Source organism: Melampsora larici-populina (assembly GCF_000204055.1).
Source record: "Melampsora larici-populina 98AG31 unplaced genomic scaffold MELLAscaffold_8, whole genome shotgun sequence".
Lineage (NCBI taxonomy): Eukaryota > Fungi > Basidiomycota > Pucciniomycetes > Pucciniales > Melampsoraceae > Melampsora > Melampsora laricis-populina.
In genome coordinates, this window is record NW_006768772.1 from 716,452 (window position 1) to 741,195 (window position 24,744).

General features: G+C 40.0%; 6 protein-coding genes across 6 annotated transcripts; 3 read left to right on the forward strand and 3 right to left on the reverse strand.

The window, feature by feature from the left end:
* Positions 1-2,169: 2,169 nt before the first annotated feature.
* MELLADRAFT_104073 (uncharacterized protein) lies at positions 2,170-4,134 on the reverse strand (the record flags this gene model as incomplete). The annotated part of the gene is made up of 4 exons (XM_007407278.1): positions 2,170-2,219; positions 2,696-2,911; positions 2,976-3,121; positions 3,425-4,134. The coding sequence occupies 4 exons, from the start codon at positions 4,132-4,134 to the stop codon at positions 2,170-2,172; spliced, it is 1,122 nt and encodes a 373-aa protein (XP_007407340.1).
* A 394-nt stretch (positions 4,135-4,528) lies between these two features.
* MELLADRAFT_95849 (uncharacterized protein) lies at positions 4,529-6,460 on the reverse strand (the record flags this gene model as incomplete). The annotated part of the gene is made up of 6 exons (XM_007407277.1): positions 4,529-4,532; positions 4,578-4,837; positions 4,921-5,431; positions 5,516-5,700; positions 5,781-6,009; positions 6,069-6,460. The coding sequence occupies 6 exons, from the start codon at positions 6,458-6,460 to the stop codon at positions 4,529-4,531; spliced, it is 1,581 nt and encodes a 526-aa protein (XP_007407339.1).
* Positions 6,461-7,879: 1,419 nt separating this feature from the next.
* On the reverse strand, positions 7,880-9,729 carry MELLADRAFT_115734 (uncharacterized protein; the record flags this gene model as incomplete). The annotated part of the gene is made up of 7 exons (XM_007407276.1): positions 7,880-8,385; positions 8,462-8,482; positions 8,572-8,859; positions 8,940-9,062; positions 9,158-9,162; positions 9,296-9,333; positions 9,514-9,729. The coding sequence occupies 7 exons, from the start codon at positions 9,544-9,546 to the stop codon at positions 8,249-8,251; spliced, it is 645 nt and encodes a 214-aa protein (XP_007407338.1).
* A 529-nt stretch (positions 9,730-10,258) lies between these two features.
* On the forward strand, positions 10,259-12,211 carry MELLADRAFT_95851 (uncharacterized protein; the record flags this gene model as incomplete). Its single annotated transcript, XM_007407065.1, has 4 exons — positions 10,259-10,300; positions 10,484-10,828; positions 10,937-11,726; positions 11,802-12,211. The coding sequence occupies 4 exons, from the start codon at positions 10,259-10,261 to the stop codon at positions 12,209-12,211; spliced, it is 1,587 nt and encodes a 528-aa protein (XP_007407127.1).
* Positions 12,212-13,191: 980 nt separating this feature from the next.
* On the forward strand, positions 13,192-13,568 carry MELLADRAFT_95852 (uncharacterized protein; the record flags this gene model as incomplete). The annotated part of the gene is made up of 2 exons (XM_007407066.1): positions 13,192-13,229; positions 13,271-13,568. 2 exons carry the CDS (start codon positions 13,192-13,194, stop codon positions 13,566-13,568), a joined length of 336 nt encoding a protein of 111 aa, XP_007407128.1.
* Positions 13,569-18,810: 5,242 nt separating this feature from the next.
* MELLADRAFT_115735 (uncharacterized protein) lies at positions 18,811-20,366 on the forward strand (the record flags this gene model as incomplete). The annotated part of the gene is made up of 5 exons (XM_007407067.1): positions 18,811-18,999; positions 19,073-19,320; positions 19,442-19,790; positions 19,870-19,994; positions 20,076-20,366. 5 exons carry the CDS (start codon positions 18,930-18,932, stop codon positions 20,154-20,156), a joined length of 873 nt encoding a protein of 290 aa, XP_007407129.1.
* Positions 20,367-24,744: the final 4,378 nt, after the last annotated feature.

Below are 24,744 nucleotides of genomic sequence, written 5' to 3' on the forward strand. Positions count from 1 at the left end.
ACCTTTCCGTTTTGAGGGGGCTGCGATTTCGAAGGCATAATGAAGATGACCGTAGGAGACAGAAAAGCACGTAGAAGACCAGGGTGGACAAGTTGTATGAAGGGAATTGAGCCAGAATGTGAGGGCAAGAAAGTGGACAAGCAAAAGAGGGAGGAACACAGTAGGAGAAATCGGAGTATTCGAACAAAGCAAAAGAAGAAAGATTTGGGAAGATCTTGACGAGGACAGCGATTATGTATGCCACCGCTTATTTGGTCCTTCGGTATCCGTTGCGTCATTCTTGATCATGACCTGATGAGATTTGATATGAGACAGTCGTTCCTTTGTGATCGATGTCCTGAGATCCTGAGATCAAGTCCTTGGGCGGATGTGGTAGCCAAAGCTCGCGTAAGTAGAGGCCGCAGATGATTGAACAAGTCCTGAAGGGTTCGTTCATGAGCTTAGAAGGTCGAGCGGGTCCTGAAGAGTGTGTTCATGAGCTTTGTCAGGCAGGTGGACGGAATTGGGGATAATCTGAGGTTCGAGGAATCGGGGATAATCTGAGGTTCAACCGAAATATCTGTGTTTCGACCAACCCGTCCTGTTGAAAAACTTTGTTAATGAAAGAGGTAACTGTGGGAAAAAAAAGAAAGCATTTTTTTTTTCCCACGACCATTACATCCAGGGAGGTATTCAAAAAAAACGAGAAAGGGAATCAATTTTTTTTTTTCAACATTTTGACCTGAGGCTGAAATCCAACGTAAATTGTTGCTTCGCAGGGATGAGGTGTAAAAATTTTAAGACCGAATAGGTGATTGCAAAACTGTGGACCACCTCTAAAGGTGGTCCACGAACTTAAAATTTTACATAAAATTTAAGTGAACCGAACAAAACTTAAAACTTAAAAATGAGCTGTAAAAACCCTTCTTGAACCGCCCTAATGTAGTATGTACATCATTCATACTTACCATACCTGAAGTTAATCTCACCAAAGCTTAAGAAAGTGTCCCATGGGCCCTCACAACCTTGACAATTCATGTTCAAAACACTACTCCCTCAATTCATTCTTTTATACATTTCACAACAATTTAAAAAACAAGCTAACTGTGAAATCTCTGTTTTTGGAAACATGCCTACCACATCAATACTTTATTAAAGGAAATCAAATAATTTGTCTTTCAAAAGAGGTGTGTATACATATCACGAGTATTTGTGTGGGAAATTTTATGATTTAGAAGCCAACTGCCAAAAGCCAGGGGGAAAAAAGAATGACAAAGGATCACATAGGCTTTCTGATTTTGTTTTCAGACCTTGGAAGTACTAAGCGCATGAGACGAGGTCAGCTGTTATATATCCAAATAAGGTTAAATATCTAAAACAATCTGGATCATGATTTGGTTCATGTGAGGCAATTCAACCCCCAGGCCCTGGTCCCATCCATTTATCCAAAACATCTCTTAAGGCCACGTTCACTCAAGGAATTTCTGACCAGAAATCACATTCTGTAAATTTTTTAATGCAAAAATGAAACATGCACCACCAAATGGACACTTCAAATTTTGCAGAATGTGATTTCTCACCAGAAGTTGCCCAAGTGAATGCGCCCTAAGGGCGCGTTCACTTAAGCAATTTCTGGTGAGAAATCACATTCTGCAAAATTTAAAGTGTCTATTTGGTGGTGCATATTGCATTTTTGCATTAAAAAATGGGGACCTATATTTTTCCACCCGTTTTTTTCCACCCGTTTTGTGGTGTAAAAAAAGGCGGGTGGAAAATTCCATAACCTGGGGGATCATATGCAATTTTCCGCATTTTTTCAATTTTTTCTCCCAAGTGGAAAACAAAAGGTGGAAAAACTAGGGTGGAAAATTACATCCTGGGCCCGGCAATATGCAATTTTCCACCCAAATTCTTTCCGCAAGAAAATGAGTGTAAAAATATTTGTGTGTAAAATTCTATATAAGCCACCTCAGATAGAATTTTCCATCCAGTTGTTTCCACCAATGTAGAAAATTACAGCTTCCTTTTACGCTCAAAGGGAAAAGTTCAATGTGATATTGAACTTTCATTATTGAGATGCATCCTATGACTTGAACACCTTCAATTATATCATTGTACCAAATGATTGACCGGGCCAAAAAATACAAGTTAACTTTTTGAACCACTCATCAAATACCTTTAATTACATCATCATACCTGATGATTGACCGTTAAATGCACTTCAAGCGGCAATTGTAAACCTTTATAGATAAAAAATATAACTATCTTTTAAAGAATTTTTTCTCCTCTTCAAAATTTGTGTTGCTTTGGTTTCTGGTAAACATGATTTGACAGGTTCAAACAAATTAGATGGAGCAGAACTGATACCAGAAGAGAAAGAAATGATCACAAAAAAAGAAGGTATAGAAATATTAAAGGAGAAAACAAAGAAGCAACAATTTGATTCACTAGTTGAATAAATGAGCAAACAAGTTTAGGAGAGACAAGAACAATACCATCCTCCTCATCTCTTACGCTTTGACTTCCGCACACTACCTTCTTCCATTGACTCTTGGAAATTGAATACTCCTACATCAGTGTTGTCAAGAGCTTTATTCTCAACCTCAACAATAGCCCACCCTTTCCAACCTTTAGTTTTTTTGTTTACTGCTTTTGCACAAACAACATGCAACATGTGAGCTGTGCCTTAAGTGAGGGTAAATATGTAATTACTGACCTTTTGGAGATTTTGGTTTCAACGTTGAAGTGTCACCTGCTGCAAGAACATCTTTTGAATCTGTCAAAACTGCCCTTTTGTTGACCTTACGCCTCTTGGATGGTGCTGTCCCATCAATTTCCGCCGTTGAAGGATCAACTTCAGCTTCTAAAACTGAAACCTTTTGATTCACCTTGACCTTTTTATCTACCTTAACATTATTTGCATGGTTGTTTACTGTAATCACATTTTATAGATCAGAGCTTGTGGAAGGGATCACATAGAAAAAATGATTGCACACCAGTTTGAGTTTCCAAGAAAAGTTCATCTGTGTTTCCATCTGAGGCACATAAATCTTCCTTAGTTGATTCAAGTATCTGAGGTCGATGAGGTGCAAGTAATTCAGCTACACCTTGAGAGGTAATGAATCCAGGATAGTTTGGATTACTACGCTTGATAAGCTCGACTGATTTACGCAGGGAAGAATCCTCTTCTATGGTGGATTCGCGCGAGTAGAAAAGCCAACTGGTGTTTGGAGACGGCCCGCCAATATTTGAGATTTTACGATCTATTAGGCGTGCAAAGCCTGCATTTTTGCTATCATCAAAAAGCCAAACTGCAGGTAATCCATCATGATTCCGTACGACCTTTGTCCAGAAGTGAGCTGCATTCCAGTAGCCACGAGACATTAATAAGTATCTATGTCCATTAAGTGTCAAAGTAGCCGGCCAATCCATCTTGCTCATAAACCTAGCACGTTCATCCAAGTCTAGTATTGATGTGACTTCAAGATGAAAGTAAAGGTGAAGCGGCTTGGATTCGAGTTTGAGTGTCGAGTGCTTGATTAAATCTGGAGGATTAAAGGACGAATTTGGTATTTGTTTTACCACTTCCACAGTTGAAGATTCTGATGATGGTGTGGTAGGAGTCGATGTTGATTCTTCCTCATAATGTCCTTTTTGGTGTTCTTTGCATGTAGTACAGACTCTACCACATTTGATAGTGATTGCGGTTGTTGTCCACTGTTCAAGGAGAGCTGAAATGTTGTGATGATCGATTTCGGCACCATCAAATGCATTACGAGTGATTTTGATAGTGTTCTCAGTGCGGGTATCTTCAGAGTGATGCTTCTCTGGGAAATGTGCACAATGATATTGTAAAGTGTTGGTGAAATTGAAGAGGGTCTTGAGGATTACAGCTTTATTTTTTGATGTATCAAGAATGACTTCGATGAAATAGTCAGCAGAGGCATAACATCCAGGCCGAAATGAACCTTGATATTTCTTATCTAGAGCACGAGCAATCTTATTCTGTGCTTTAGTGAGTATGGATTTGATCCCACCGGACTGATTGAGCTCGTAGGTTGCACGTGAGTCAAAATGATAGGTGATAATCGTAAAGATGTCGGTTTCCCGTCCACGAGATCCTTGAATCCAATGAGGGCTGAACAAGCAATACATTGATTCTAACACTGAAGCCATCCAACATCGATTTCTAGAAGTTGCTACATCTGAGGCTGAATAACTCTGGTAGGTAGTCACCGGATTGCGGTCAACATTGAGACTTCCTTTAGGCCGCCCAAGCTTTGCACCCTTGCCAATCAAAGCCTCAGTAGTATCTGGAGCTCTTCCGTCAGTCTTCTCATGTTTCCGCTTTGCAGGCTTCTTCTGACCAAGCGACTGAGCAATGTAGGTGTAGGTCTTGCTCTGAGATCCGTATTCGACCGGGATACCACGGAGAATCTGCTGATGATCATGCTCATGGCAGCGAACTAATGCAAAGAGCTGAACCATCCCAACTTGCAAGGATGTCTTACCGTCACTGGTAGAACCCACAGGTGGATGTAACTATGAGTCAGCTATATACAAATCAGATTGATTCTAGAGACAAAATTATATTTCACCACAACATGTAATATATTCGATGCATTGACTCTTGTGCGTTTGTCGTGTCAGGTAATCCATGGTCTGCATCGGGCAAGTCTTCCGGGAGGGGCCGACGACTTGGAAATACCATTGCTTGAACATCTGACATTTGCCACCAGTCTAACCATCGCTTTACTTTAGGAAACTTTTGACGGATGTATTCTAGCTTTTCTTCGTGAGTTTTTCCCCCGTCTTCCTTTTCTTGTAGCAAACCCATTGCAAGTGCGGCGAAGTCAGACTGTTGATATTTCCACAATGAGAAATACATAAATAAGCAAACATCACCCCCTTATGAATTTCAGTGAAAAAGCTCATAATAACCTCTAAGTGTGGTGGAATGATTTTATGGTTGCGCTTGACTCGGGTGACCTGCTGACGAAAGTGCTCCTGACAAACTTTCAGCAATCGCATGACCCGGGCACGGTCACTTTCACCAAAAACCTCCATATAAGCTTGTACAAATCCCTCCTTTTGGGACATCGAGAAGTCTACAACTTGGCGAGAAAGGATCTCGCATTCATGCTTTGTCATGGAGGCCTTAAAGAATTGTTTCAGAAGAGTGACAAAATGACATTTATAATGGCTGACTTTGAGACCTCGCAACCAAGTAAGTTGAACTGGAATCCATCTCATTAAATCTTCACAGTACATAGATGTCGTAAGGAGATAACCATTTTCAAAAAACTTGTATGTAACATCCGATAAAAGTCCACCTCGATATACGTCATTCTTTTCGTCACGATCCATCAGCCGTTCAGCCATCCACTGGGTCTGGAAGGTGAAGTGCTCCTCGTTGTCCATAAATGATGATGAGATTATCTTCAACCCCTGGCTGGATTAATAAAATTGAAACACCAGAGAAGGTAATGCTCAGACAAGCGGAAGAAACAGGTAGAAGCTGATCAAGGTGGCTCACTGATTCCAGTGAAACATATCTAGAAGTAGCTTGTCTCCGCCTCCATCACTAGCTTTTGCGGGCATCAGGCCCGCCTTGACCAATATGTCACGCCGAAGATAAGACAGACGGTCTTTATGACCCAGAGATGGATGTATTTGGTTTACACTCTTGATAGGAGCCTGCCCTGCGTTTGATCGACCAACCTGTGCATCCATAATCACACATCAAGTCAATCACATCTCAATATAGTCGCTGCAAATTTAATCGCAAAGAAAACACATACCCGGAGTAGAAAAGGAGCTGTATCCGGGTTATTCACAATCACTTGAGCAAGTTTTGCTTTTGACAACAGATCAGGCTTCTTTGAATCTGGCCAAGGGTGTCCATGGATGCCTGAATGAGTAAGTTTCGACCAGCCTGTGACCATATCCACGTCAACTCGGGTGTGTGTGCCTTCACAATCTATGTGAGCTAGCTTTTCGCTGCAGCGTGGTGCAAGGCAGGTAGGGTGTCTGGAACAGTTTATCAGCATGAGGATCCAAATTGTATGATAGAGTGAAGGGGTATTCACTGTGCCATGAGCTCCGGGATCTTCCCCTTTCCAGTTGGGGGTGGCCCACGATAATCACATAAATCATTACTGCACATCAGTACTCCGAGGCACTTGAACTTGGTTGACTTGATACGTTTATTCTTTGACCATGTGACTCTTGATGTGTAACTAAAACCAACTTTTCCGAAATTGAGGGGAGCTTCAACATCTGGGTGCTTGATCCAGACAGTGTTTCCATTGGGATACAGTGGGTAACCTTGCGAGTCAAGTTTTGAATCCTCCCCGATAAAGCAATCTAGTGGAATATCCACTATCTCGTCAAGGTTTTTTGAGTTGATTAAGGCCTGGGATGCTTGAATGCCTGCCTTGGTGTTTGGACTATCTTGCGTAAACTTGTTGGATGAGGACATTTTTGAGAGAGATCGAGATGAGCCTTTTTTGAAAGTTGAAGTTGAGGTCTTCTAAAGGATAGTCAAGAGAGTGAGACAAACAAGAAAAAGCTATTTGATTCGGAAGATATCTGATTGTAAGGAAAAGAAAATTGGTAACAGGGTGATTGTTAAAAATTTTTGCTGCCATATTTCTATTCCCAATCCGTCCTGTCCCTCTCCATCAAGCCATGTTTCAATTATCCATCTCCTCCATAATATCTATATCAATCTGCCTCAGTCCATTTATCGATCAAATATAGTGATGGAAACTGTTTGGTGGTTTTGGATTATACCTTTGGAATGGATACGTAAAATATCTAGCAATGAGGGTGGAGACTCTATATTTTGTATGGTTGTTCTCCAGGTATGATGATGATCAACTGGTTTATTGATTTGGCACACTGCCTTCCAACAAAAGGCAATTGAATAAAATCACGAGAAATGAGGTTTATTGATTTGGTCTTTTGGTATGATGTGATTTGAGAAAGATCAATCGATTTATTGATTTGGCACACTGCCTTCCAACAAAAGGCGATTGAGTATGATCGATTGAGTGAAATGAGGTTTATTGATTTGGTCTTTTGGTATGATGTGATTTGAAAAGGATCAATCGATTTATTGATTTGGCACACTGCCTTCCAACAAAAGGTGATTGAATATGATCAAGTGAAATGGCCCGTTGATTGTATGTTGCAATGCTCAGATGGGAATTGACCTGCTTCGAAAGTCTGGGAGTATTTATATTCGTTTGAGGAACAGCACCTTGTGCTTTCGAAAAAGCATAAAAGGACGAGTTGAAAGCAACCCGTCCTTTCAAATGGAGTATTGACCACGAAAGCCCATTTTTACACCAAGCTATTCGCTTTGGGTGTAAAGCAAGGGTGCAAATCCCTACCTCAGTGCAAACATATGGGTGGAAAAGTCGATCTCAGGTACCTTGGATGTAGTTTTACACACGGACTTTTGCACGCGCTTTTTAGGTGGCAAGAAATGAGGTGGAAAATTAGATATTGCTGGGCTCAGCATGCAAATTTCCACCCTAGGTTTTCCTCCTTTTGTTTTCCACTTGCGAGAAAAAATGAAAAAAAGTGGAAAATTCCATAAGACCCCCCACCTTATGCAATTTTCCACCTGCCTTTTTTTACACCACAAAACGGGTGGAAAAAAACGGGTGGAAAAGTCTTCCTCCCCTTAAAAAATTTGCAGAATGTGATTTCTGGTCAGAAATTCCTTAAGTGAACGCGCCCTAAGAGTTTTCCGCATGTTCCACTTTCTCATCTTTGATATAATATAAAAAAAACCCAAAGATTGGCCTGCATTTTTCATTCTTGTCTTTAAATATTTTTGACTTTTCTTTTCTTTGGTTGATCTGAACAAACACAAACACAAACACACATTCAAACACACACTAAAAAAAACTTCCACTTTAATTTCCACTCACACAACACTCGCACAACATAAAACCACTACAACCACATTATACCACCAAAAATCCTTTGAACAAAAAAATAAAACTAAAAAAGGAAAGGAGAAGATTTATAACAATCTAGAACTGTATGATTTTCTGATGTATGTATGTATGTTAAAGAACAAAGAAAAGATACCCCTATACCAAAGTGATCAATATAAGGCCATCATAAAAAAGAGTAGAAAAGGAAAGGAAAGGAAGATGCAAGTCAAATTCTGAACAACAATAAAGGTGATTCTTTAAAGAAAGCATTATCAAGACAAGCATTTGTGAAAAAAAATTGAACCGATAAACACACATTAACAGCATTTGCCACCTGCATTTGATTTTGCTCCGTCATCGGCTGTTGGAGTAACAGTGATGGTTGAACCGGAAGTGGGACCAACTGAATCGCCTGATGATTCTAGTGCTTTGCTTGACACAATACGATAAATGTCTGATAACAAAGAACGACCGGAAAACGTATTAGTATCTCTGCAGATAAGTAAGTACAAACGTTAATAGGGACTGACCGGTCAAGATGTTTTGGAAAGCTATGAGCCGATTGAGCGATCAAACGGTCAAGGAATTATGAGTCACACAAGAATCAAAGAGTGAAAGGGATTAGTATAGGAAAACATACCAGATTCAACATTACTAGCATCCATAGCAGAAGTTTCAATGAAGCTTAAATTATTTTCAGCAGCAAACGCCTTAGCTTCTTCAGTAGGTACAGCACGTAAATGCCTCAGATCACTCTTGTTACCAACAAGCATGATCACAATATTACTATCAGCATGATCTCTTAATTCTTTTAACCATCTTTGTACATGAGTATAAGATTGTTGTTTTGAAATATCATAAACTAATAATGCTCCAACTGCTCCTCGGTAATAAGCCGATGTGATCGCTCGGTAACGTTCCTGACCAGCTATCAATAGAATGAAAATCAGATAACAAAGAAACACTTTGCTTTCTCGGAGGGATTGAGATTGACATAAAATAACATACCAGTATCCCAAATCTGTGCTTTGATAGTCTTAGAATCAACTACGATACTTCGGGTTGCAAATTCGACTCCAATAGTCGATTTCGATTCCATATTAAATTCATTCCGTGTAAATCTCGAGAGCACTAGAATCAGATCAAACCAAGTGAATTAGATGATGAATCCCGAGGCTTGCTGCCCAAGAACGCTAAGGAAATAATGAAGTAATTCATATACTGACAGTTTCTGAGTTGCAGAGAAAAGATTCAATGAATTTGAATGATGATCAGTTTAGGTTCTTATATTTTCCTTCGTAATCGGAGTACATTCCGACGATCATTGAAGGTTTTCGATTTATCATCTTATTATTAACACTTACGATTTTCCAACGCCAGAGTCTCCAATCAAAACCACTTTCTAAGATCATCAAGGTATCATAAAGACAAAAAGTCAGATCAAACTTGTTTTGGATCGATGGATGTTGATCAATTCATCATGGGAAGGAACTCTTGAAAGATTTAGCGAGATTTCATGATGATGGGCATTGTAGATCTGGTCTCCGGGAAAAGAAATAGATTAGAGCAGAAAAGGACTAACGAATAAGAAGTCGTAGGAAGTAGCGTCACCCATGATATTAAAGTTATTGATGCTTTAGTATAGTATGAAAATTGATGATCGGTTGAAAAGTTGAAGGTCTACGTGGAGGTAGTTATAGGTTTAAGAGGTTGTTGAAAGGTTTGTTGTAAGAACTGATGAGATTGAGTCGCTTGGTAGTTGTGGTGATGATGATGATGATGACGATGGAAAGTGTTGAAGGGGGGGTTTGATACTTTAGTTGAAGTTATGTTTTGGGATTTTGGTGACCATGAGACCAATCAAAGTGAATGCGTAAGACTGTATTGACAACTTGAAACTGCAGTTTATGGAAACTTAAAACTGGGTTTTTACAGTCACAGTGCAGCACAGTGCACTTCATTTTCCAAAAATGCCAATTGGAGAGTTCTAAGAGCTTCTTACCCCAAATTAGGAAATATGACAGATTGAATAAATTCTATGTGATTAGGCTCTTGATCGTCAATGTGTTCATTGATAACATCGGCCTCGCCGCTTCCCTAAGACAGACATCATTGGCGGCGTCAATGGCGAATGTCGATAAGATATACACCAAGACATGATCAAGTTACAAGTCATCTTGATTGGTGGTCTTGAAAATATCTAAAAGTATTGAGAACAGAACAAGAGGACCTCGGAAAGCTCCCCCGGGACCCACCGAGGTATTTGGTATGACCAGGGGGGTCATGTTTGGTAATACTCAGGGTGCAAGGGTCTCGTATATAGCTGTATGTCTGCTAGCTTTATCCCTGCTGAAGGCCCTCGTGTCCAGGTGATGAAATTCAGCCATTTGGAAAGTTTGCACCTAAACATCTCCTTGCTTGTTAAACGTTTAGCTTTGGAACAAAATCCTTCAACACAAAGTCTCAAAAACTCACTCAAATCTCTTATTTGGCTCACTACCTCTGCAAAACTCGCAAGTTCCCTTGAGCCTTGAACGGCAGTCGGACCACAGCACCAGATCAAAATGCCAAACTCACGAAACGCAAAAACCCAACTTGATCAACCTACCAAAATAGTATCGGGGACTCAGAGAGATTTACTTGGTCAATTACCTTATGAAATCTTTTTCCAGATTGCAAAATATCTTGACAAAGACCGGACTCACCAGATCAACCGGGACCTAGGCGATGGAAATTACCGGCAGAAGGCCAAGCAGATACTTACTCTTGTATCAAAAGATTCAAAACTTTTGTACATTTATCAATACAATCCTGAAGCTCGGATCATGAGTGACTTGCAATCTCTTTCCGCTGTTAATCGTAGGATGCATCATCTTTGTCAGCCTTTCATATGGCAGGTGAGTTAACTTCCATTTACTGAATCACATAAGATTGATTCCTGAGACTTACTCATTATCATATGACTTCGTTTTTTACTTCTAACTTTCTCTACGCTGGTGCTCTAGTCTCTCGCCATACCTCATGAAGTCTCTCGTCCAATCTCTTTCTGGACCCAGGAGATTTTGCCAAAATACGCATCTTATGTCAAAGAATTTTATGCGCTTATGGAAGACGAATTCACCACAATATCACATAAACCTCTTTCTATCAGACCTGCTAGACGTGCTGCCGGTGATGAAAATCAACATCATTTCACCTTTCGGTCTTCTGATACGAATAAATTCAAGTTTCGCCAGTCTATCGAGAATCGATTCAAACTAGATGGAAGTGCCTTAGATAAAGACTTGCATTTTGATCATCTCGACCCCCAAGTTCAACAAAGTCTCTCTGGAGTCAAACAAGACGTTGTGCTACTTCATTCACCTGGTCTCGGTCCCAAAGACCTCCTCAAAGTGCTTTCTCAATGTGATGGATTCACGAAGCTCTCTCTTCAATTTCCCTGTGCTATGGACCCTCATCCAACAGACATGACAACTAACCTGATCTGTAACCTGACTCTACTATTTTCCAATCTTGAACATATTCAACATCTCAAGTACATGGGTTATCGCGGTAGACCAATACCTACAGAGTCTATCTTTGAACCCATCAAACATCTACCACTTCTTGAATCTCTCGAGCTCGCTAATCTTGTTGAAGACGGGGGACAACCTAATTGCCTTGCTAGCACTCTTCAAGATCTCAAAAACTTGAAACAGCTGTCTTTGATGCATGTTGATATCAAAGACAACTCTTGGGGTCTTCATAAAGCTCCTCCTCAGTTAGTCAAACTTAAGATCCATGACGCTCTCAATCGTTGGTCATCAAAGCTGCCTTCTGAGCTCAATTCTTGGGCTCCTCGCCTAACTCATTTTGAACTCAACTTGGAAGCACACCACCCCCCCGGATTATCAGGTCATCCAAATGTTTTCCACCCAGAAATCCATAGGTTTTCTCTACCTGCTCTAACGCACTTGACCATATTCCGTGACCAACCATACGAGACTGTTCGATGTTTTACAGGTTGTCCAAATCTCCGTCACCTCACAGTGTATCATTCCTTCGAAGATCGATTTGAAAATTTTACAGATTTTATCATTAGTGATGTATTTTCTAATCTCAAGGAAATAGTAATGCCCATGAAATTCCGAACTCGTCAAATTCATGGCCCAGCACTAGATCCTAAACTTATCCCATTGGAAGATTTCTGTAAATCCAAAGGCATCAAGTTGAATATTTGGGATAATTGTTTCCTTGAGCAACCATTTTATCCTCGTGAAGTACCTATGTTCAACAAATAAAATGACATCTGATTGACCTGGTGGTGCACCTTTGGCTGGCAAGATATTTGTAGTTAATCGCTGGGAGTTTGGTCATTTGCATCAAAAGATTCCGTACCATTGTAAAAGTTTTCTTGGGCATTTTTGGCTGATCAAAAGGGTTGTATGTGCGCGTGTAACACGTGTCAAACATCTCACAACTCCATTTCTTTCTTTAGATGTCATGTGTCATTTGGGCTATACTTACACTTCTTTTTGTGATGTCTGATGAATCCACACACTTGTCCATGATACGCACATGCTAGCCGCATAGCCAGCTTTGTTTTTGATTGACTTATCAAATGACTCCAATAAATGATTGTCATCCCATCCGAGTAAAAGACACCACAATGATTTCAGAAAGAGGTAGAAAATGTGAATCACATCACATGACAAAGCTTGATGTGATTGCACTTTGCAAAATTCCAGCTTGTATCCACAAGAAAATAATTAAGACTTGCAAAGATGGGTTATTTGGAAATATGTATGATTCTCGATTAACCATGTTGTCATTTTCAGTAAGGTCCAGGGAGCTGTGAAGACTTGTGGAAACAGGCTGTGATTGTGGATTGTGAAAAAAACATTTTGTATCTAATCTTTAACTTCAAAACTTCAGATTCAAACCTTTCATTGCTTTTTGTGTAAAATGATAAACAGTGTCCAAAGGCACGACGGTACTGTTGGTTTCCACGGCACCAAGTGATATCACACGAGGCTAGGATACAGAGCCGATGGTGGCTGTTCAGTAATGACAAAAGACACTGAGGCATTCAATTCAAACTGTGTTTACATGGTAAGAACTTAAGAAGTATGCATTCAGTGACCGCAAGCTGGGTGTTTTTCTTTCCCTTTTCCTTTAATTCCTCACTAGGCAATTGGCGCGCAGCCGCCACATAATACGGACGAGAGTCTTATTTATGTCTTGAGTTACATCACGTCGTGGGTGGTCCCGGAGTAGAAAGATGTTACTCAAAAGGGCAAGAGCCCCCAAAGCAGCTGAGTGGTAATTTTTTTTTCTTAAATTACTTCAACCCAAAAAAGCACACCAATACAAGGTCCCAGTGATTGGTGGTCATTTGGGTTACACAATCTTCTCCATCCCTACCATCATGTCTTATCAGATGAAACCAAACTTAAGGAACTTATCAATCAAATCCAATTTGGTGGAGATGAAGTTGTCAAAGCTAAAGAAGGGAAAGGTAGTGCTACCTTGAGTATGGCTTATGCTGGTTTTCAATTTGTCAACAGTTTGATCAAAGCTAAATGGGAAGGAAAGACTGGAGTGACGGATATGGTTACATTGCTGTTCAATCTGAAGCTCATATTGCTAGTGTGGTAGAGGGACTTGAGTATTTATGGTGGGCTTTTGAGTTATATGAAACAAGTGAACACCATACTACTCTAGGTTGCCTAATTGTGAATTGGGACTCAAATGGAAGGTATGTTATCTTGTCTTGTTCTGAGTTGAAGGAAAGTCCAATCTGAATTTATCTTGTGAATTCTAAGCCTAACATGTGTGTCTCTTGAAGAAAATCTATCTTGTAAATGATTTTTGATGTGTATGAAGATTAGATGTTCAGGAAATCAAGTGTCAGGTACAATTGAGCTATAGCCATGACAACTATCTGAGGATATGTTTTAGTCAATGTTTTTCTACATCAGTTGTCAACATGAATGAAGGAATTGTCACAAACCATGATTTCATATCCTCATGATATCAAGGGTGCCATTATACTACTGTTCCATTATATGTTGGACATTGAGAAAAAATGAAAAAGTTGGAATTTCAAATTTGGACTCAACCTAAGCATATGGCCTATGGGTTTTGGACTACAAACATTTGGGTAAATTCAACACCCACTTGTATTCCACACAAATTTGTGTCCTTGTAGACGGTTGACAGGATCCAAAAGTTTTGATGGTGTTCCAATGAGGATGTAAGGCTGAGGGTGCATTGAGACAGCTGGGTGAGAAGGGGCAGGTTGGGCGTCGCTAGAGCAATGGCTGACTTTCAGAGCGTATGGTAATAGGTAAGCGACGCAATTGGCAAGCCAATAAGCTTGAAGGCTTCATCAAGGGTAGCAGTTATCATCAACGCTTTGACTGTCTGATTGGGTGTAGGAGGCAAAGATGGTTTGTTGAGTCTAATATGAGGAGGATAAGCCCTGGGAGATGGACCACGAGCAGAGTGACTGATGAGTTGAAGCGCCGGGATCGCGTAGGCTTGAATACGTTCTTGGATTGGGTTAGATTGCGAGACCAAAATGGGCAGGTCACAATCAGTCATCGAGCATCTCACATAGATTTGAGTATGAAATATACGTACCCAAATCTAACGATTGCACGTAAGACATCAGCAGTGATACCTAGCTGTTCCCACTTTCCAGCAAGGGAATTTGGGTTGGATTTGAGATGAAATCCAGCCAAATTGTTTAGGTTGCAAGTGATAGCTAGTCTCTTAGATTTTCTGCTCTTCTGGTGATCATCCAGACTCAGCCGATCCCGAAATTTCATTGCTTAGGTTAGCACTATCCGTAGGCAAGGGTTGAAGCCGACAAAATATTAGGATTTGAGTCGGTGAGATGAAGTTTTGGGTCGGTGGATAGGTTGATTGAGTCGGACATGAGGAATCAAACATCGGATGAAGCCAGGGTTGGGTCGGTTAAAACTGTTCCTTCCGAGCCAAGTGACTATGACATTCAACTTAATATTGAGTTTACTTACCTCAAGATCTCGGAGATCAAAATCCTTGGCCGCTTGATGGTTTGGTGGTATTGGGTCGGATGAGGTCAATAAGTTGGTGAAGGGTCGTTTTTTTTTTTTTTTTAAAGTGCTACTTGGCTTTATTGCATACAACACTAACTAAACACGTTAAATAAGTGAAAGACTAGTATACCTTGGAGGAGCGGCCATCTAGTCGGAGCAAGGAATTTTGTTGACTTTTCGGGCGTCGGAGAACACACACTTTTTTTTTTTGAGATTGAATCTCATTTTTATACAACATTGGGGTTTATTAATCACCTTTAGGCTTTTAGCCCACCGGAAGGAGGCGGTGATCCTCTATTCCTTCGCGTCTATGTGTGCTATGCACTCCCAATATAGGGATTGAAGGGTCGGTTTAATTGGGTCGGATGATATCTCAGTGGCGATCTTCTTCGGCTCATTGTCGGATCCTTACAGTCGGATCATTATGTTGCTTGGATGAGGTCGGTGGTGTGTTGGATGATTTAAGTTGGATGACAACTCGGATACAAAATCCGAGGACTCCTCGGATTTTGGTATCTGAGCCAAATATGTTGGCAGTGCCCCTTAGCCTTTTACAATTGGGAATTGAAATCGGATCTTGTTCCTTGCTCCCAAATGACCAAATCAACCTTGACTACCATTGGAATCAAACAAGAGGATGCGGAAATCATCTTAGCTAAAGCTCAAGAGTGGAACAAAGAAGCCCTTGTTGAGTCTGTTCCATCTTTGAGAGATAGGTAAGCAACTTTACTGACTTTTATTGAGTTAGATTCTCAATAGATCATATCAATTATATGTCAACTTCACATAGTCAATTATCTCAAATCAATGAGGCTAGCAAGAATTAGATACATTGTAATTTTCATGTTAGACACTCATTACATTTGTGTGCACAAATGTTTGGACTTAGTCCTTATTTCTTGGAGCAGAAATGAAAGCTGGCTATTTTGAAGTGAAACTTCACAGCAAGTATCAAAATCTGTCCGTTCAATCCAAACCTGATTTTCCAAATCAATCTGAATGACTTTCAAATAGTCCTTTTCTGGATTTTTGAAAAAGTTTGTTATAAAGTCCAACTTCCTCAAATTTTGGAAGACTTCTTCAAATATTTGAGGCTGGCTCAAAGACTCACAGAAGATTTTTACCAGTCCATTTTTTTTTGATTTTTGCTATAAGTCTCAAAAATCAACCTTTGACTTTTTCCTTGAAATTTTCATCATTTTTCAAAAAAAGTGAAATTTTTCTTTTTTTTGGGATCTTTTGGATGAGTTTCACAAAACCTTTTTTTTGTTTTCATTTTGTTTTTGATAATTTTTATGAGAAAACCTTTGTATTTTTTCTCCTTTCAAACATTTTGAAGCCGTTGTATTTTTTGATCATATCAATCCAATACAGCCATTCCGATATTGCTTGTCGCAATGTTTTTGAAAAGAAAAATTTTGTGAGCTTGAAACCTAAGTTTTAACTGGTTAAAACCTGAAATTTGGCTGTATTGCCTTGAATTACAGCCAAGTTTGAAGTTTTATTGAGTAAAAACTTAGGTTTCACTTTTTCTTTTTCAAAATAGAGCGACAAGCAATATCGGCATGGCTGTATATGTTTTTATTGAGAATATCAACACCTACAAAAGCAATTGAAAAGCAATTGACCCATTTCAAGTGTGGAAACAATTGAGGCAGCAATCACAAGCAACCAAGATAAAAGGAACAAATTGATCAACGATGACAATTTTGGTCACAACACACAGTTGTTTTCAAAAGGCTTGCCCAAATTTGCCCACAAAACTTGAGCAATTTTGCGGTGAATTTGTGGCAAGCCTTTTGCAAACAACTGTACATGATGAAAAAAAGGAAACAACACCAAAAGCTGAATAAACAAGAAATACTGCATGGTTTGGAATTTCTTTAACTTATAATTTTTTTGAATCAAAGAATAAAAAAATGTGTCAATTTTAGCTGCACCCTCTAAAAAGAGCTTGGCCTAGATTAGCTGTAAACACTTCCATACAAGGCATAAAGATCATGGCTGTCTCTTCTGCAAGGATTGCAGCCCTTTGAAGGACTTGCAAGCTTCACAATCTAGCTTTCAGAACCAAGAATTCCTTCTTGATGGGATTGATGTCTGGGCTATAAGCTGGTAGGTAGAGGAGGCGGACTTCTCGGGCTTCACACAGATCAGCCACTCTGCCCCCATGATGGATTGAGGCATTGTCCATCACGAGGATACTGTTTTGTGCTGGCCAAGGATTCATGGCTGGTAACTAGAGTGTGAAGAGAACAGTCAGTACTTTGTTTTTGCCATATTTTAAATTTTCACCCAAAAAAAAGTACTTGCCACTTCATCATCTAAAAAATCCTTGAAATCAATCCTTGCATACCCCCTGGGCTGTATATTAAGAGCCAAAATACCATCCATGGAGAATGCAGGTAAAACAGACCATTGAAAGGTTTGTGTTGGCCTCTGGACTCAGGCTGTATGTTCCCCAACTGGGGCTCCGTATTTGCAATAAAAATGACTTTGGTGATAGCCAATTCATCTTTGAGGATACCAAAAAGTCAGAACCCAACTCAATATCAGAAGAAAATTAAAAGGAAAATTATAAACATAACATACCAGTAAATAACAAGCATTGAGGATTGATACCATGGACAGCCTGAATGTAGGCACCTCAAGAAGCTTATAATGATTGATTTGGATGGATTGTTCTTGCTTTTTTGCGAGTCCATTGTAGGCAACAACAGAGCTCAACAGAGAGGGTTTACAACAACAATTGAACACTGCACTGCCAGGATTAAACACTGTCCCAATTGGGATAATGTGTTGCTTTTTTGGGATAATTAATTTTTGCCATATAAATGCTAAGCAATTAATGCAAAAGTGATCATTATTCCATTAGGGACAGTGTTTAATCCTGGCAGTGCTGTGAGTTTCTTGAATCTTAGATTGAAGTTCATCAAGATAGGGAGTCAGATTGAGTCAGAGGGCATCAAGACCAAACTCGCGTTCAGGCTGTGCTAGCATGGTGGCAGGTCCACAGGTCATATGTTCCACAGGTTTGGTGATCACTGCCCAAGTAGTTTGGTAAAGGTCATACCACCAACAAACAGATGTAAGAGATAAATCCACACCAAGCGTACTAACAATTTGCGGAAATGAAACCCCTCTCAAGACCATTCAAACCACAACAAGTTTGGTGTTGGGTGTGTAAAAATTGACAGGTATATTTCTACAGTCAAAAGACAAGTTGGTTATGGAAAAAGCGGAAAAAGATGAACAATGTGGAAATAACTCACTTGGTATACACCTAGCAGGATAAAGGAAAATAAAAATAAAAAAAAAAGAAAAAAAAGAAAAACAAGAGGTAGGATCAAATTGGGTGGGGGCAAAGGGGAAATGACAATGAACAAAGCCCGACCAAACCAGGGATATCCCTTGATGGGTGTGACCGTGTGATTTGGACACGTGGTTGATTATTATGTAGGTCCTGCAAAAGTATGGGACCAAGCAAGAGATATGTCCTGATCTGTCGAGAAGGGTTGACATCTTCCCACACAATCTGTCACACGTGGGAACTGCCTGGCCCAGTTTTGCCTGAGTTTTGGACATACAGGTTAAACCTGGTTAAACCCACCTGTAAACACCTCGCATGAAAAAGTGCCGATAAATTCATGAAGCGCTGTATCTTCGTGAGAAAATCTTCATCAAAGGCGCGTGAGTCAGATGTATGTACAATATCATGAGGTCAAATGATGATGATGTTCGGGCCAGTTTTGGTATGTTGATTGGTAGACTTATCAATTCATGATTTGATATTGATATCCTCACAGTAGAAAATAGCCACTCGGAATTCTACATTGAGGGTTTTCAAGTCTTCAACAACTCGACCGTTCATTCTAGAAATTCACCTTGATTGATAATAACATAGACGTTTCAAATCTCCAATTAATGTTCAAAAATGGATAAATCATCTGTGACAACATCAGCATTACACGTTTCTAACATATTCGATGTTTCTAATAAAGTCGGTATGTTACTTAAGTTTTCTCTGTGTCATGATTCTTTATTGATGTTGATTTATTAATGTTCGACCTTTTGAAGCGATCGTGACTGGTGGAGGAACAGGGATCGGTTCAATGATTGCTCGTACTTTAGCTTCGAATGGTGCAAAAGTTTATATAATCTCTAGACGTTTAGAGACCTTGAAAGACTGTATAAAATCGTTCGAGAAAGATAATATGAATCATATTGGGAGATTGATTGCTCTAAAAGGAGATGTAAGTGGTAAAGTTGGGGTTGAAGAAATTAAGAAAAAAATGGAAGAAATCGAACCTTGTTTGGATCTTTTAGTTTGTCCTTTTCGGTTCGATCTGTTTACCTTCCAATTGATGATGTTCCGTTAAATCAACCTCTGACCTTGACTGTCTATATTTGGGAACGTCGGTCAAAATTTCATAAAATCATTCATAGATCAATAATGCAGGCATAACACATAAACACCCATTAAGAGAACCAAAGACAATCGAAAGTATATCAAAAGCAATGTGGGCAGTAGAAGAAGACGAAGCAGAATCGATTTATAAAACAAATGTTTTAGGACCTTATTATTTATCTGCTGCACTTTTGCCTTTACTTGGTAAATCGAAATCTAATCCACAAATCATTAATATATCAAGTGTTTCAAGTTTTATGAGAAGCGGTAGTAATACTGGGTTAATCTATCCAATGTCAAAGGTAGCTTTGAATCATTTAACCAAAATCTTAGCAACAGAATTATCAGGTACTAATGTTAGATGTAATGCTATCTGTCCTGGACTTTGTAAGTCTTTGTTCTCCCTCAACTATGTGGCATAAAACTGATGTCTTGGGGTTTACTATTGGATATGGAATATGTATAGTCAAATCCCAAATGGGCGATATGCTAGAATCTCAACCAGAACTATACTCTCGTATATTGAAAGACATACCAGCTGGGAGATCGGGAGCTGAAGAAGAAATGGCAGGGGCGATCTTATTCTTGACTGTAGGTGATAAGATCATGTCTCATCTTTATGCTTCATGGAGCGACTTAAACGCTCAATAATGCATCTTCCGCTTTACATAGAGTCGACATCAGAGTTTTGTCAATGGTGCAATTATTCCAGTGGATGGAAGTATTCTGGGTGTCAAGCCTGGCACCTATTAGCTTGAGATACATCTACCGCATCCAAATATAGTGTTGCGATTCAGAATGAAAAATTTCAAAGATATCCGAAGGGACAGGCTCTTAAAGTTATTCAAAGTATTCAAATGTAAACTTTTGTGTCGAGATAAGTTAAAAATGTAGTGTAATAAGGTGTACAGGGTAGTTTGTTCGAAATATTTTGCAATGTCACACTTGATTCAGATTCGAAAGTATGTTGTTAGCTCGGATACTATTATGAATGATGCTGTCACATCGTCCATATTTTCAAAGGGGACAAGGAACTGCTGGCTCAGAAGGCACACTGCTCATAAAGCAGTCAGATGATGCACAAAGGGTATGAAAATTGGTCACTGGATGTTAAAATTGCTAAAGGTTGAAAGGTCCATTGATTATTCGCTAGTGAAGAGTGTCCGCAGTGTAGATGACATAACAGGAGGGAGCCCCTTGGGAAATGAGACATACAAAGGATTATCTGATAAAGAATGACCGTGTGTGGTAAAGTGATTATAAAATGATAGATGGAAAACAAACATATACAAATGTGTATTGTACAGCAAATCACCAACAGAACTGTGCAAACGGTCGCCACCGAAAAGATGAGTGGTATCTAAGCTCAAGATAGATTGAATGTTGATGCCAACAATTGCAAAGATGTGAAAATGGATACCAATTCTGGACAACAAGCTGGAAACATTGATGTTCAAAGACACGAGGATTCCAACCACGCCACGGAGACACAATTGGAGAATGTCAAAGTCGGCTGATGGAGAAAAACAAACAAGATCAGCACAAATTCAAAGCCAAGAGAGCTTCAACACAGTATTCATTTTGAAATTGAATAAAAATAAAAAACATACATTTTTCTGATATATACATTGTGTGTCTGTTATCAAAGACAGACCCATAAATTTATTCACCTTGCATCTAGTATCAGAGATGAACCAACATGACATGAAAAATTAATATTGCACATTCCTCGCGTAAGAATACCAAGAGCTAGACTAGATCTCCTTTTTCAACAGTACCAATGGAGCAACATTGATGTACCACAAACTTAAGTACTCAGAAGCCCGCAAGAAGAAAAACTTCCTAAACCCGTAGAAAGGCCAGACAATTCTGAAACCAAACACGTATATGATGGTACCCATAAAAAAGGAGCTATTCCCAAGGTGTCACAACCACAATTTGGCCTCAAGGAAATGATGCATCCCAGGACTACAACTACCAGAACTATGAATTGGTCATACCTGTGAAAAGGATATAAAAGAGTGCCTTTCCCAAAACCAAGGAGAAAGGACACCGTCATTACCATCACCAGTTATCCTACGTAAAAGTAAAGAAGTGTCAGGGATTTTTTCTAATCAGATCCAACTGAAGTTTATCAACAGAAACTCTCACCTTAGAAATAATTCCACTGTCAGCCACACTCCCTTACTCTCCAATTATTCATAACAATCCCTCCTTGTTGTAAACTATTTGGGTAGCTACATAAAAGCCTCACTACTCCTACTTGTAGGGTAGTACTCCTTGGTCATGAACCACTGGTTCTGCAACCCAACGTTGACAGAATCCCTGTGTCTAGTAACACAGGCAATTTGTAGGAAACCATTCTTCCTTCAAAAAAGCACTTGTCTTAGAGCTTGATCAACCAACTCAACTCTGCTACCTTGCATCAAGCCGTGGTTTACTTTTAAAAAGTCTTGTTCACCCTTTCCTTTTAGAAGATATCAACACACCTTTTTGTCCTGGCATTAAAGGATTACACATGAAACACCATCTCACAAAACCAGTAAGATTCTTGTCAGGACTAGAGTTTAAGTAACTAGACAACTCACCCTCTTATTTAGATAGCCACCCTGACAGCTTTACTAGCTATAGAGGTATATGTAGTCAATTTTTGGGACAATCTGTCAGAGTTAAAAAAGTTACATGATGTATGACATGTGATTTACTTATTTAGATGAGCAGACAACTCAGAAGACCTGTATGTACATGATAGCCTCCCATTAACTCATCCTGCTGCACATATCACTGTGCCCGTGGAGGACGCCCTAGACGTTGGGGGCCCTCAGGAGTACAAAGGGAAGCCTTTGTACTTGTAGGAGCCCCCAACGTCTGGGGTGCTCTTCACAGGCACCGTGTATGTAGTGTGGATGTTATGGCTCAGGTGTGTATTGATAGATCCTTTTATGACAAAATATACCCTTAATCATTTCCCCATTCCCACTTGGGGAAATTGGGTAATGTTTACAGTGTTGGAAAATTAAACATGTTCTCTTGGAACTCCTGGTCCAGCGTTCAGCAACTGCTCCAGGTGGTCATTGAATGACCATAGCGGTTTTGTATTAGTACAATCAGCAATTTACGCTGTAAAAAACAAAAAAACAAATTGAAGGTCTTAATCATGGGAACAATTTTCTCATTTTTTTGTATGTTTTTCTCTCTTCCTGACAGCCCAATACCTTTGTGAATCAGTATCTACATTTTCTGCTCAGAAAATATCATATCTCTTGTAATGACAGGTTCTGTCTTGCCCTGCTATAAGCTGGGTTTCTGGCCCATTCATGGCTGTCTGCACTGTTGGCAAAGATACCTTGGATTGTGAAATCCAAGGTATCCTTGGGTATACATTCCCTTGGACTGCGTGTCCAAGGAATTAATTCAAGGTTTTCTTTGCCCTCCAAGATTGCATTGGATCATTTACTCAGAAATAACGTCCAAGGCTATCACCATCCAAGGATACCTTGGATTTTCCAATCCAAGGCATCTTTGTTGGCGGTGCTGGCTCTGTCCCAATTCTGAGCTGGTATGGCTAGTCAATTACACAAATATAGCTAGCTGACTTCTGGACTCCTAATCTCAGGTTGCCTAATTGTATTGATTGGCATATGTGGACTGAGGGTATCTAAATGGGAGATGTGAGAAGGAATTGGAGTCAGGGAATGAGCTGTTGCTTACCTAATGGTGAGTGGTCTTTTGTGCTACTCCTTGCTGGGGAAATCCTCTGTCTCTTTTTCCCCTAATCCATTGGTGGTACATAAGAGTTGTCCTTGGGGTCTGATTCCAGCAATTCTTGGTTGGCTAGTGAGATTCCATTGTTTCCATCTGCTCCAGTGTTTGGAAGGCCCAGTGTTGTGTCTCTTGTGGACGCCATGTTTTGGATTTGGCCTCTTGGTTGCTGGTGGGTTGTTTGTTGACTAGTCCCATGTTGGCCGGATGGTTGTTGGCTGGGCTTGCGGGTTCTGGGGTCCATTCTACACTTGCTACAAGTAGCTGTAGTTGCATTTCTGATCTGGTCCCAAGATTTTGGGACTCAGATTTGTTCTTGGGGTGTTTGTGAATGTCCCCCCAGAAGTGTACCCCTTACTCAAGAGTACACAGATTGGGGTAGTAAAGCACCTTGGCTCAGGGATTGGTTGGTCCTTGTGAACCAAGATGCCTTGGCTGGGGTTGTCCATTGTGTTGGGGGTGGGACATGATTTTTGCACATAGGGGGCAGGTTGCAGTGTAAAAATTGAGCCTTCACACTGCTTGATAGTGGTGTGATCTTCCCTGAGGGATACTTGCTGAGGGAGTTGATGAGACAAGCAAGTGGTGTGGTGAAAAGGTTTGCCCAGTCTGAAAATATGCTGGTATTATGGTTATGTACCTTCCACAGGTCACCTTTCACAGGTTGTGCGCAAGTCCCTCATGGACAGTCAAACCACCCATGATATGGTGGTTCTGATCAAGAATTTGTGTTGTACCTTGTGTACTGCTGTTGTCACCCATAGGTGCTCCATCCAAACCTTGATATTGCATCTCCTTGCCACCCGGTCCTTCACCTTATCTATTCCCACTCCCATTTCTTCTTGATAATCTACTTGCACAATGTTTGGCTTTCTTTATCTATTGTGTTTTGCATCTTGTTTTCTGAAACTGTTCTTCTGAAACTCTAATTTTTAACCTCTGGAATGCAATGAGTGAGAGAGACAAGAACATGATTGAGCTTGAGATCAGTGAGTAGACTATTTTTCAAGTGCAATTACTACGACATTACACACTACGTGACCCTAGAACAATTCGATAAAAGGAAAATGCAACAATGGCAATACGGGAATATTGTCACTGTTTTTGGAAATTCCTTCCTCGAAGATCCACCGCTACAGACCGCTACCCTTGAGTCCCTTGACCTTACGGTGCCTCCTGGCCTCCAGCTCCGTGGCCTTCTGTCAAAGTTTACAAAGTGCTTCGAAGCCGTGATCATGGGTTTAGAGTAAGCTTGAAAGTTGAATGTATGCTCAGTTTCTATGGGTTTAAACAGATTTCCTCAAGTCGATTCTCCTTTCCCTTCGTCATCAAACGAGCTCCTCACCAACACACAACCTCACACAATCCAACGACAAGATAAACAAACACATCCGCTTGATATATCGAAGGAAACAGTTTCAAAGGGGAAATGTCTTCAGCTATATCTTCCTCTTCCATCAAACTTCCAAATCGAGTTGACAAACCAGATCGATTAGATCATCAATCGAATCGAACTAATCCAAACCACACTAACATAGAATCAAACAATGAAAAAGGTCAAATCACTGAAACTACAACT